Source organism: Barbus barbus (assembly GCF_936440315.1).
Source record: "Barbus barbus genome assembly, chromosome: 32".
Lineage (NCBI taxonomy): Eukaryota > Metazoa > Chordata > Actinopteri > Cypriniformes > Cyprinidae > Barbus > Barbus barbus.
Genome location: NC_136760.1, coordinates 20746326 through 20758512, shown reverse-complemented (window position 1 = coordinate 20758512; position 12187 = coordinate 20746326). Strand labels below are relative to the sequence as shown.

General features: G+C 38.4%; 1 protein-coding gene across 1 annotated transcript in view; it reads right to left on the bottom strand.

Annotated features, from left to right (window-relative positions):
• LOC306852730 (ankyrin repeat and fibronectin type-III domain-containing protein 1-like) overlaps positions 1–12187 on the bottom strand; it is a gene marked incomplete at its 5' end in the record, with an annotated part of 79236 nt that overhangs the window by 17415 nt on the left and 49634 nt on the right. Inside the window, 5 exons of the mRNA XM_079389794.1 lie at positions 1969–2068; positions 8227–8334; positions 9039–9129; positions 10542–10639; positions 11378–11491. Of these exons, the coding sequence (XP_079245920.1) occupies positions 1969–2068; positions 8227–8334; positions 9039–9129; positions 10542–10639; positions 11378–11491 (511 nt within the window). The remainder of the gene's footprint in view (positions 1–1968; positions 2069–8226; positions 8335–9038; positions 9130–10541; positions 10640–11377; positions 11492–12187) is intronic.

Here is a 12187-nt window from a genome sequence, read left to right as displayed (position 1 = left end):
TCAGAAGCCTCGTCGGCCGCACCCAGTACCTCGCGCCCCTTCCCGGAGCGTCCTGGGCTGATACGCAGTGTGCAGGAACCCCCGCTGATGTCGGTGCGAGCGGCGTGGGTTGCTTGCGGTCCTCCCGAGGCAGCAGTTCCTGCTCACGCTCCTCCCAAGGTGGCGGTGCCCGCTCACAAGGCTCTCAAAGCGGCGGAGTCCTCAATGCCTTCCCGAAGCGGCGGAGCTCGCTGATGTTCCCTCCGAGGCAGCAGAGCTCACTTCAGGCCTTCCCGAAGCGGCGGAGCGCACTGATGTCCCCTCCGAGGCAGCGGAGCTCACTTCAGGCCTTTTCAAAGTGGCGGAGTCTGCTGATGTTGCCTCCGAGGCCGCAGAGCTCACTACAGGCCTTCCCGAAGCGGCGGAGCCCACTGATGTTCCCTCCGAAGCGGCAGAGCTCACTTTAGGTTTTCCCGAAGCTGCAGTGCAGGCTCACGAGTCTCCCGAGGTGGTGGTTCCCGCTCACAGATCTCCCGAAGCGGCAGTGTCTGCTCAAGGTTCCCTCGAGGCGGCGGTGTCCGCTGATGTGCCCCCCGAAGCAGTGGAGCCCGCCATTATCCGCTCCAAGGTGGCAGCTCCACACACACCGCTGTGGTGGCCGCTGGTTCTGCCCTGGGTCTCCACCCCGCCGGCGCTGCCTCAGGCCCCAGGTCCCCATCCAGCACACGGACCTGGTCCCCCCCCATCCCGCCGTTTCCGCCCACGCTCTGCCATCCCCCTGGATAGGTGCTTGGGAACGTCTGGAAGCCGTTCCTTAGAGGAGGGGTCCTGTCACGAGTCCGGGCTGCAGTTCTACCTTTCTACACTAGAGGTCACCATCTCCCGTCCTCCCGGACTCCATTCCCCTAAACTGCATACACCTGCCGCATATCATTCACCTGACACTCATTATTACACCCTCAGCTGTTCCCCATTGCCACAGACTATATAGTCTCCTCTCTCTCACCACTCTGCCTGGGTGAATTAATTGTAATTGTTTGTAGTGTTTGTTCATCTCTGGGAATACATGCACTGTGTTGCCAACTTGTATCCCATTCCTTATGCTGCTTTGTTTTTTTGCCTTGTTGGCCTTTTTGTTTCTTATTAAAGCCGTCTTTCCTGCATTTGGACCCAGACCTTGTTCTTTCCACGGTGTTCTCTAAGTGTTTCCGTGACAATTTGGGGCCATATTTACTAAACCAAGCAAATTAGCGTTAAGAGTGCAAATCCATAAAAGCGCTGACAGGAGGGGAAAATTCTGCGTGTGATTTACTGATCAGGCACAAATGAAAGAACACAGATGCAATATCTCATTTCCATAATGACCAGCGCAATCTACCAAGAGCAGCGCAAATTACCGCCTGCTTTAAGACATGCTTTATTTGGGATTAAATAATGGCGCGAAAACCAGAAATTTCATGAGCGCAAATGTTAGTAAATCATATTGCGTGATTCATTTTAATACTCTCCTCCCATAAATTTTGCGTCTGAAAGGGAATCTCCAACAAATTCAATAAGGTCAAGTGCAAAAATAACTGTGCCCACGCCTTTTCAGCGCTAATTCTTCACTGTGCGTCTTTAGTCAATCCTGACAGTACTATTTTAACGCCAAAAGACGGTTTGCGCTGGCTCAAGCTGTTAGTAAATCTGGCCCATAATCATTAATTCAAAACATTCTTTAAAAATCATGACATTGTTGTTTGATTTTGATTGCTGTATTCAGTCGAAGAGGTCAAAAACACCTGAGGTGGAAAAGGCCAAATTACCATTTTAAGGCTGAGGATAAAAACATTTAATGTGGTCAAAACTACTTTCAAGCACATGTCTGAAAGTACAACAATACAATAATTACCATTTATGCCTCTAATGCTATAATAAAGCTAATGTGACACCAATATGTAATCTATCTGTGGGAAGTGCCACCTATTTTTTGTAATATGCTCATACTACCTTTTGAGACTCTTGACAAATTTAGTAGAGGAATGAAAAAGGTGTTTCAGGCTCCGGGACACTGACTGTTTTCGACTCGGATTCTGCAACTTTGATGTGTCTGGAAAAAAGAGAAGCAAGAAATGGAGTCAAGATAAACAAAGAGGTGAAAACAATAAAATATATAAACTCATATGGGAGACTGAAGATAGTGTGAGAGACCTACAATGGAAAATCATACTCTAGTTGGTTCTTGTATTCATTTTGGTTAAGATTGACTGGTTGTTTAGAAAACCCAATGATTAACTTGAGTATGAACTATGTAGTTTTGGTCATCCTCAGCAGATTAACATTTCAGAATTACTTGAAAACAGTCTTGTCATCAAGACACAAAAACATCATTGTAAAGAGTAAAACACACCAAACAACATGCTGAATGAAGGAATAAACATAGGGAACTTTGAAGACAGACAGGGTGAAAGAGCCTCAGGGGTGTAAGAGAGGGTTCGGGGGAGTCAGGCCACCGACAAACCGGTTATCTGGAACATTTCAGCTGCATATCTCCCGCTTCAAGCGCAGCCATATCAGCCCACATTTCAGCGATGACAATCTTCAGACATCCCTGTTTTCATGAAATTAAGCGTCACGTAATTGCTCCCCGTGTAAACAGCAGGGCAGACGGAACAATCTATTTGGCTGAGAAGCTGTTTACAACGTGAAAGTGGCCGTCAGAGCGAACGAGTCACTGTGAGAGCAATCACGCTAACCCTAGTCTCTGTGTCTCCACTGGAGGGGCTTGAAAGGGAGGTAGGAAGGCAGATTTTCCATTTGAAAATCACTATCAAACCCCTCAAGGAATAATGTGTCTTAAAAGTCCCTTAAGAAGATTAACCCTTGGCCCCTTTGACCCTACAGTGGCGACTGTTAACAGTACGTGATTAAATGCACACACTGATTGTTTCCTGCTTGGCTAGATATCAACATAACGTAACCTCAAAACCGCAACACGGAATCTTACTGGAATCTCGAGACAATTAGGTCCCTACTGAAAAAAAGTCAAGTTTGATTGGAATATCACAACCAGATTTTAAGGTTAGGATGTCAACTGCAATTTTTGTATCACAACAAGTAGGAGTGAGAATATAATTATCCACTTTGCAAACACATTAAATCCATTTTAACATTTTTTATGTGAAGTTCAGCGGTAGTTCTCAGTCTGCACAAATAGAGCCATTGCACGTGTTGATAAGCTGAGTGCAGAATTTGTATTTATTTCTGCCTCAGAAGGTTAACTGGCTTTGACAAGCAGATTATAAGACATGAGTGCATTGGCCTCCTGTGCCGCCAAACTGTCACACTAAATAAATAAAGAAATGCCTTTTCATTTATGAAAGCAAAAGGGAAAAAAACGGATCGCCTTTGATTAATGACTTGGCAATCCATCTGTCTACCGCACAGTGAGTGCAACCATGAAATGAGGTGAGTGAGCGAGCGCTGGTAGCATTCTTCATTTTCTAACTAATTTAGCAGGGGTCAACGGACCCTTTTCAACATACGAGAGCGAGCGAGATCATCCATAACGATCGTGGCCAGACTTTCCAGGCCTTCGCTGACAGAAAGCGCTTACATAGCCGTGGCGGTGAACGCAGAGGTGTGCGTGTGAGCGATCGCGTTGTGCGTGTGGGTGTTGCTGTGTCTCATGCAGGAACACTGGGAGCTGTGTGTGCGACGCACACACACACCCCTCGGCTTGAGAGCAACCTCTCAGCTCCACATATACACATCATAAATTAAGATAACCTCTGCTTAAATGACCTGCATTTTTTTCAGAGCGGTTTTTATAGTGGTGTCATTGTACCGATGCTGATTAATTTTGCAGATTTATTTTCGAACACCATCACTTCAAAAATAACTTGGCTACATACTTTGCCTATGCCAACATGTGTGCTTATGGGGACATATAATACACACATATTGCAAATAAATTTCATAATCAGTAGTATTTTTTTTATCTTGTTTTCCAGTAAACATCTCTAAATTTCCTTAAAACTACATTAATTTCTGAAGAAATGTATTCTTGTTTGCTCATTCTCTTATTTTTTGCATTTCACAGAATTCTAGCTTACATTTAAAACTTGAAATTGGCTCAAAAATTGTGACATTCCTACTTTTAATAAGATGGTTTGGATAAAAGGGAACAATTAATAAATGTAAACTTAGAAGCAAAATTGAATAAGACATGTTTTCAGAGATTATATATACTGTGTGTGCGTGTATATATACTGTATATATATATATATATATATATATATATATATATATACACAAACACACACACACACACACACATGTATATGTAAATTTATATATTTGTGTGTGTGTGTGTATATATATATATATAAACCACATTACATTATATCAGATTTATCATTAAAATAAAAAAAATTATAAAATACAAATATTTGACTATGTATGGTAAGAAAAACAAACAATATATTATATATTCACAGATATGAAAAGAAGTGCTGCTGGGGTGTAAAAAAATCCATTCATCGGTGCTCTTTGGATGCGGGATTCTTTCGTATAATCAAAAACTCATAAATCCAAGACACTCGAGTAGTGTGAAAAAATTAAAAAGCCTTTATTCACATGGCTTTAGAATTTAAAAACAATTAAATCATTTTTCTTTAATGATTTTTCTTTATTTTTTTGAATATTTGAACTGCACTTTTTACTATTCAATATATTCTATATATAACGCCCACACCGAAAACTCATAAGTCCAAAATCATATATTTACACATTGCACATATTTACAAATGAAACAGATGAGCATAGAAGAGATTAATTGTGAAATTTGTGACACACTGGTTATTGTATGACAAATCCAAAAACACACTCACAAGAAGAAAACTATAAATATTAATTAAATATATTTGTTATGAGGATAAATTTCAAATAATTTTTATTCAAATATTTTTTACAAGAGTTTTTACCAACCATCCTGAAAATATTCTATTATTATCCAACACATTTTTTAAAGTTAAATTTATGTGTTTTAAAGATATTTATAGGCCTATTCTCTTATTGTCAAACATTATTTACATTATTTTTTTAAATAAATTTGTGCTAATGTCTTACTGAAAAACAAGACAAACATACTAATGAAGAAAATGCTTTTTTTTTGCAATGCAAATACCCACATTCTCTCTAAAATAAAACAGACAAAGACAGATGTGTTATTTTTGCATAGTTCTTACTGTTTTTCGGCTTTCCACATCAATAAAAACTCTCAGTGTCTTACAGTGTTTTTCTCACAGAATCAATTCAATAAATTCATTTGCGACGCTGGCAGCCATCGCTCTGACATCATTAGTGTTGACTTCTAAACAGATGAGTGATGCCGTTTTTTTGCTCACCCCCCTCCTGCTTGTGGCCGGCTGCATAGCTGGCTAATGAAGCTGCTGTTTGTGAGCAGCGCAGTACTGTCAGCACCAGGAACAGCGTTCTTCTATACCTCGGCGACCGGCCTCTGGGCTAGAGAGTGGGCTTGAGGCCAAAGCAGACTGTCTACGCTTCACGCTACGTCCAGCCTGCCTCTTTTTAAAGGTGTCTGTGCTTGAGCCCTGTGATTTACAGTGCTGCACTATATGGACGACATGTTTGACACATAGATGTTAAAATCTAAAATGGATAAATGTATTAAAACATTATTTATTTACATGTCCTCCTCCCCTGCCTCGCTACTTGCATGAAGAGCGTAGGAAGGCAGGAAGCAGGAATGCTGAGAGAGCGTATTCATACTGCTCTGGATGGCCATACTTGAGTCAAAACACTTTGACCATGCTTCATTTCGTCACTTTAATACAGAGTTAATCTACTGGAAGAAGTGCGGACTTAGAAGACGAGAGGATGATGGGAGGGAGGGATTTCTGGTGAGTGGGCAGATGGGTGGAAGTGAGAGAGAAATGGGCAGAGAGAGAGAGATGATGAGAAAAGTGAGAGGATTATGAGAGACAGACAAGGGAAAGACCAAACACAATAAAAAAAGCAAATAAAAGAGCACCAGCTGAGCAAAAAAACAGAGGATGAGGATGAAGTCATCTGGTGAATTTCACAATGGAACTTCCTGCTCTGATTCAGAGGATATCCAGCCTACTTTTAGATAGACATTAGGGTTGGGCGATGTCTACAAAATTGGCATCGGACGATGTCTACAGTAAAACATCGTGATGGACGATGACATCGGGGGGTGGGGGGAGTTAGGGGGTGTACCCGAAGTGTGAATCCATATTCAGAAAGACACGGGAAACACATAACGATTGCTAACGTTTGCCTGTTACATTACAGTACATAACATTTCACTTACCACATAAACAAAGTAAGGACAGATGACTGAGGACCATGGCGAAAGGGTTGCAGATCCTCAGCACCACTGACAAACACATTTAATCTTGTAAAATGTGTGGTAAGTACTCCATAGTATAAACAGAGTAACTCGCGCGATCGCGAAACTCGGAAGTGAAATTAAAAAGCGATCGTGCATTCAAAAACAGTTTCAATGCCAGGCATAATAGTGGCTCCCTGATGCCCGCAATTAAATACAATATAGTATAATTAGCCTACCCAATGATATAACTGCGAGAGAAAGTATTGAAATATGTATTTTCCTCCCATCTCGTATTTATTCTCTTTAGGGGTTCCGTAGCACACGTCATTTTCTTCCCAAACACGGTATTGGGATGCGGCGGATTGCGGGGGGGTCAGGATGTCGGCTCAACCCTAATAGATATATGGATATTTTAAAAATCTAGCAATAGGTATATGCTACGGAAGCGTATTGCATTCACTTGAGGAAAAAAAATCTACTCTGTTTTTCTGAATTACGAGATAATTACGAGATAATTAAGTCATTAATTCAGAAAAACAGAGCAAAAACTTTTTTTTCATTAAAAATTATCTCGTAATTCTGAGATAATTAAGTCATTAATTCAGAAAAACAGAGCAAAAACTTTTTTTTTCTTTAAAAATTATCTCGTAATTCTGAGATAATTAAGTCATTAATTCAGAAAAACAGAGTAGATTTTTTTTCCTCAAGTGAATGCAATACGCTTCCGTAATATGCATATATCTATTATTGAAAATATACAAACAGATAAATATCACATCTTTCTGTTAAAAAAGTGTGGGCTGTCTACAAGGCCATATTTATGGAATTTATGAAAAGTACCAAAGAGAAGGTTTAGTTTGTGACTGGACTGTGTAGAATCACTTAATCACTTAGAATTAAAATTTGTCCCCGCACCACTGATCACAATGCAGCGGGGATGAGATTCCCAATGTTCTGAACCATTTACAGTGCAATAGGTTTTCAGGCTCACATGGGAGAGCAGAGATATTACAGAAACTTTCAAACATGATTAAATACACCTACGCTACTGTGGCGATTTATTATGCTCTGAAGGCAGGTAGGAGGACCAGTTTGATATTAAGACAAATGGGGATGTTGACCATTCTGAGTATAATTGTTTAATCAATACAAGCTCATAAAACTGAAATATGTTTGAAACACACTAATGCACTATTTTCTTTTAAATGTTTTTTAAATCTCTTATGCTTACCAAAAAAAGTAAAAATAGTCATTTTGTGAAATATTATCAGAATTTAAATAACTGTTGTCTATTTTAATATATTTTAGAATTGTAATTCATTCCTGTGATGAAAAAGCTGAAATTTCAGTAGCAATTACTCCAGTCTTCAGTGTCAAATGATATTTCCGGAAAGCTTTCTAATATGCTGAATTCGTGCTAAAGAAAAAATATTTTGTGGAAACCATGCTATTTTCTAATTCAGATTCTTGTTTGAACAAGAATCTGCATTTAACAGCATTTATTTGAAATTAAAAATTTTTATATTAAATTAAAATGTCTATTTAATGCATCTTTTCTAAATAAAATTGTTAATTTCTAAAAAAAAAAAAAACATTCTGAACCCTAAATTTAAATATTTTACATGTGTGAGCTTACACCGACATCATATAAGATAATGTAAATCGACTTAAGTATCTCACAGGAGGCATCACATGTGCTCCAGTGTCTTGCTACATCACATCAATTCTCGATCCCAATCTCATTTTTGTGTACAAATATATCAATAAAAGATGAGTGTAAAAGTGAGATAAAAGTGTGATAGTGTGCTTATACTTAGAGATGTTTGTGTTATGTATGTGAATCACTAGGACTGATCTGTGTGTGTGTGTGTGTGTGTGTGTGTGTGTACCTCCACAGCAGTAGTGCTGGTGTGTGGCTCGAACCTGCTGTAAAAGCCTCTCCATAGCCTCAATGTGACCTCTCCTCCTGCTCTCTCTCACATCGCAGTCCTTCCAGTCTAACAGAGAGCAATATTACACAAAACTCAATTTTGTGACATTTTCTAGATGTCAAAAGACATTTCATTTGATTCTGTCAGACTTGCACAAAAAGAGCAGAAGCTTGTCTAATAATCCTAAAGTATCCCAAAATAATAAACAAAATAAGCTGACAAGTTGTTGGGGCATTTACAGAATAGTGACTCATTTCCAAGAGAGGGTCATTTGAACGTAATGTATTATAAAGAGTTAAAAAGGACAGCCTAACAATAGATGCTCCTTCAAATCAATTTTATAAAATGTTAATTTCACCCAAACAATTCTCTGTGTCTGCATTGCGTACATGCTGTTTTATAATGCTGGATTGGTTACTGACGCAAAACTTGTCACCCCTATGACACAGTTCATTTTTCTTTGTAGAGTTTATTTGAAAGCTGAAACTCAAGGCCAGATCCAGAGAGTATGAAATGCGGCAGGATGAGTAGAAGTCGTGATGGTTAAATAATAGCGCAGTCCTACATCCAAGGATGTTGGCTACAATCAACACAATTTTCTCTCTTTTTAACAGACATGATATTTGATTTAGAAGCACAAAACTATGCTGACGCAGTGCTCAAAGGTTCAAGAACTTTCCAGTCAATGATGTTTGGAGCTGTAGTATGGTTTTTTATAAATTATCGTTTAATGTGGTACTTGGGAACTGTGGCTGCTTTGCAGAACTTACTGGAGGGAACAGCAGAGGGAGGCTGAGAGAGTTGTGCCGGACCCCAGCCTTTCATATTGTAGGCGGAGATTTGAACGTAGTATTGTCTACCCTGTAACAAACAGACAAATATCTCAGAAATCACTTACAACACAACAACAAGCTGTAATTTCAGTGGAGTTTTCTGGACATAAGGTAACACATAATAATTTACTGCAGACATGTTCAACATTTGTTTTACTATAAAATGGCACAGAAAAGTGCATAAATTTGCAAAATGAAATTCTATGATCTACAGCTGTACTTTAAGGCTCTTATCTAAGAGTTTTAGCACTATATAGCTTTTTTAAACCCTTTTGCATGACTAAATTTATTTCATGTATTTAATGTATTTAAATAGATGTATTTACAGTATACATTATTGTTTTTTTTAATAATTATTCATGTTTATCTAAAAGAATGTATGTGAGGCTTGTATAAATAATAAAGTTATATAATTCCTTATTTATTCTTAATACCATTTACTTTTAACCCTTAAATGCATGAATGTTTCACCAATCATTATTACATATTTGGGTCTTTAGCGACCCGGACCTACATATTCAACACGGATGGATCTCTAACTGCTGCAATAGCAAAAAAACGCTCTTGATATTTTAAGAACATTTACAAAAGAATAGCATAAAGCATATTTTGTTACCTTTTGAAACTTACAGTAGAAGGGCTCAATTTGAGCAGATGATTTTACCATCGCTGCCATCATCAGAGTGCACTTTCCCAGTACATTCAGCATCTGGCTCATATTCGCATATTATCAACCATATTCTCAAAACTATCATCTTAAATTACTTCAAAATCAATATTTTGATTGCTGGCAGCTTATTCACCTTCAAATGACTGTGACATTTATATTTCATCGCATACAGTACCGCTCTGCAATAAAGCCATTCAAGCCAGTTTTATGCCTGCGGTAATTATGAGTGAAACGGCACGTCAAACAGTGCCACCTCAAGGAATAAAGGTGAATTGCATGTATTGAGTCACTGGATATATAATTATTTTTGCGAAGGAAAAATATACTTGCTACACACCTCGGGTTTCTAGCAACCCTATACACTTTTTTACAAAAAAATAATCAGAAAACAGACTTTTTTTTTTATTATTATTATTTTCATTTGATATATTTTATAATGAATAGATTGAGGAATACTAAGAAAGTTGGTGTCTAACTTTTAAAAAATGAAGAAGAGAGAGGGTAGCGAATGACGTCCCGGGTCACTAATGACCCGAGGTATGCATCTAAGGGTTAAAATGAAGTGCATTATTCACTAAAATGTATTTATTATTTACTTTTTACCTAAAAAACTTTTAGAAGTTTTTTTTCTGTACAGTGAATGAACAGATAATAATCTTTGTATTGGCGCACAACAGACTACATTGTGATATTCTGAGAAAACATTTCTCCTTGTTCATGACTTAACGTGACTGGTACACAGTAAAGAATGTGCGGTAATTTTATCTTACCGTGGTAAGACCTGTTATTGTGCATTTCAGGGACGGCAAATTCTCGAGAATCATCTCTCCGGCTAATAAAGAGAAGTCCTTCAAACAGCTCCATTCCACTACAACGGACATCATCACACATTAAACAGAGTTAAAAGCTGAGAACTGAGTGGAGTCTAAAGAAATTAAATAGGACAGAATGAAACTGGACCATTTTAACGTCACCTACAGAAATTAGAGCTACAACAACATTATAGCTTGAATAACTAGATATGTATATTAGAAAACATGAGTGGTTTTGTCCATGCAAAACTCTGCACCACATTGCTATGCTGTTGAGAGTGGTTGCTAAGAGGGTTTAGGGTGGCTGCTCACTGATACATATCTCGATTGATAAAAGATCCTATCTCCAAATCTCTATAATATTCAGATGCGTAGATATGACTTGGCCCCAATTGAAGTCAAAGGGTACCTGTTTTTCATCTGTTGAAAATAGGTGTAACTGCTAGTAAAAGTAATAAACACCTCTTCTCCGCCCCTTTCAAACAATTTGTTAGTTAAGTAATGTGGAATGTTAAATGATGAACAAATCCCTTATCGGTTTAAAAAAACAAAAAACAATAACAGATACCAATACTGTAATAATGATACTGTAACTAATTGATTTAATTAATTTACTGAATTTTTTAATTAAATTAAATTACTTAATTTTAATGAAATAATTAAATTAAATTAATATGTTGGGGTGGGAAAGCAGTAATTTTTCTGTATCTTGCATAATACAATTTAACTCTTCATCAAGGCAATCTGGTATATGCATGTGTATACAGACAGATGCACATTAAAGCTGCACTGACCTTTGTATTTGGTCACTACAGCAGAGTTCATGCTGGCAGGTTCCTGAAAGCTAACAGTGAGAGACGTGCTGCCGGTCACACTCAGACGCACCATCAACGGAGCCTCCGGTGGACCTGAAAGAGCCAGTTCAAAGGTCACATAAAATAACTTGCACATAGCTTATTTGCACTGTGCTTTTACTGTAGGGACGGGAGAACAATTGCTGTTGATAATTAAATAACCACAAATACAAGTAACGTGTAATTTTTGATGATAATATATTCCAATAAAATACAACTATGTGCAAAGACAACTATAAGTAATCCATTTGCAGGTTGATTCCCCATAAGTATGAACATTGTACCGACATCAAAACATTCTGCTCTGTCTGAGCATCTCAACCAGCCCGACTCGGCAGCATTAGCTATGTTTTTGGGGCAATATCTGTCGGGCAGACTAATGGAAAATGGGGAGAAGTGTTTGAATGTCTGCACACAAAAGTGGCTCGACTGACCATATATTTTCACAATGAATGAAAATAAAGTCTGAAATTGCTTACGCCTTTAAATAGACATCCAATTGTCCTTCACAGTTGGGATGTAATATCTGTTTATTGCTTTACTGTTGACCTGCTGTCAGTTTAAATGGAGCCGCTGTCTGCCCAAGGGGAATCCAACAGCAGTGGAAAACACTGTTTTTTCTGAAGGTGCGTTCACATTTACCAGTGATCAACAAACTGTTTGGAGGTGAAATCCACTCATTTCAATAGAAATCCATTTTGCGTGAGAGTAAACCATTTTTGTCTTGTTTTTCAGTACTGGTATCTAAAT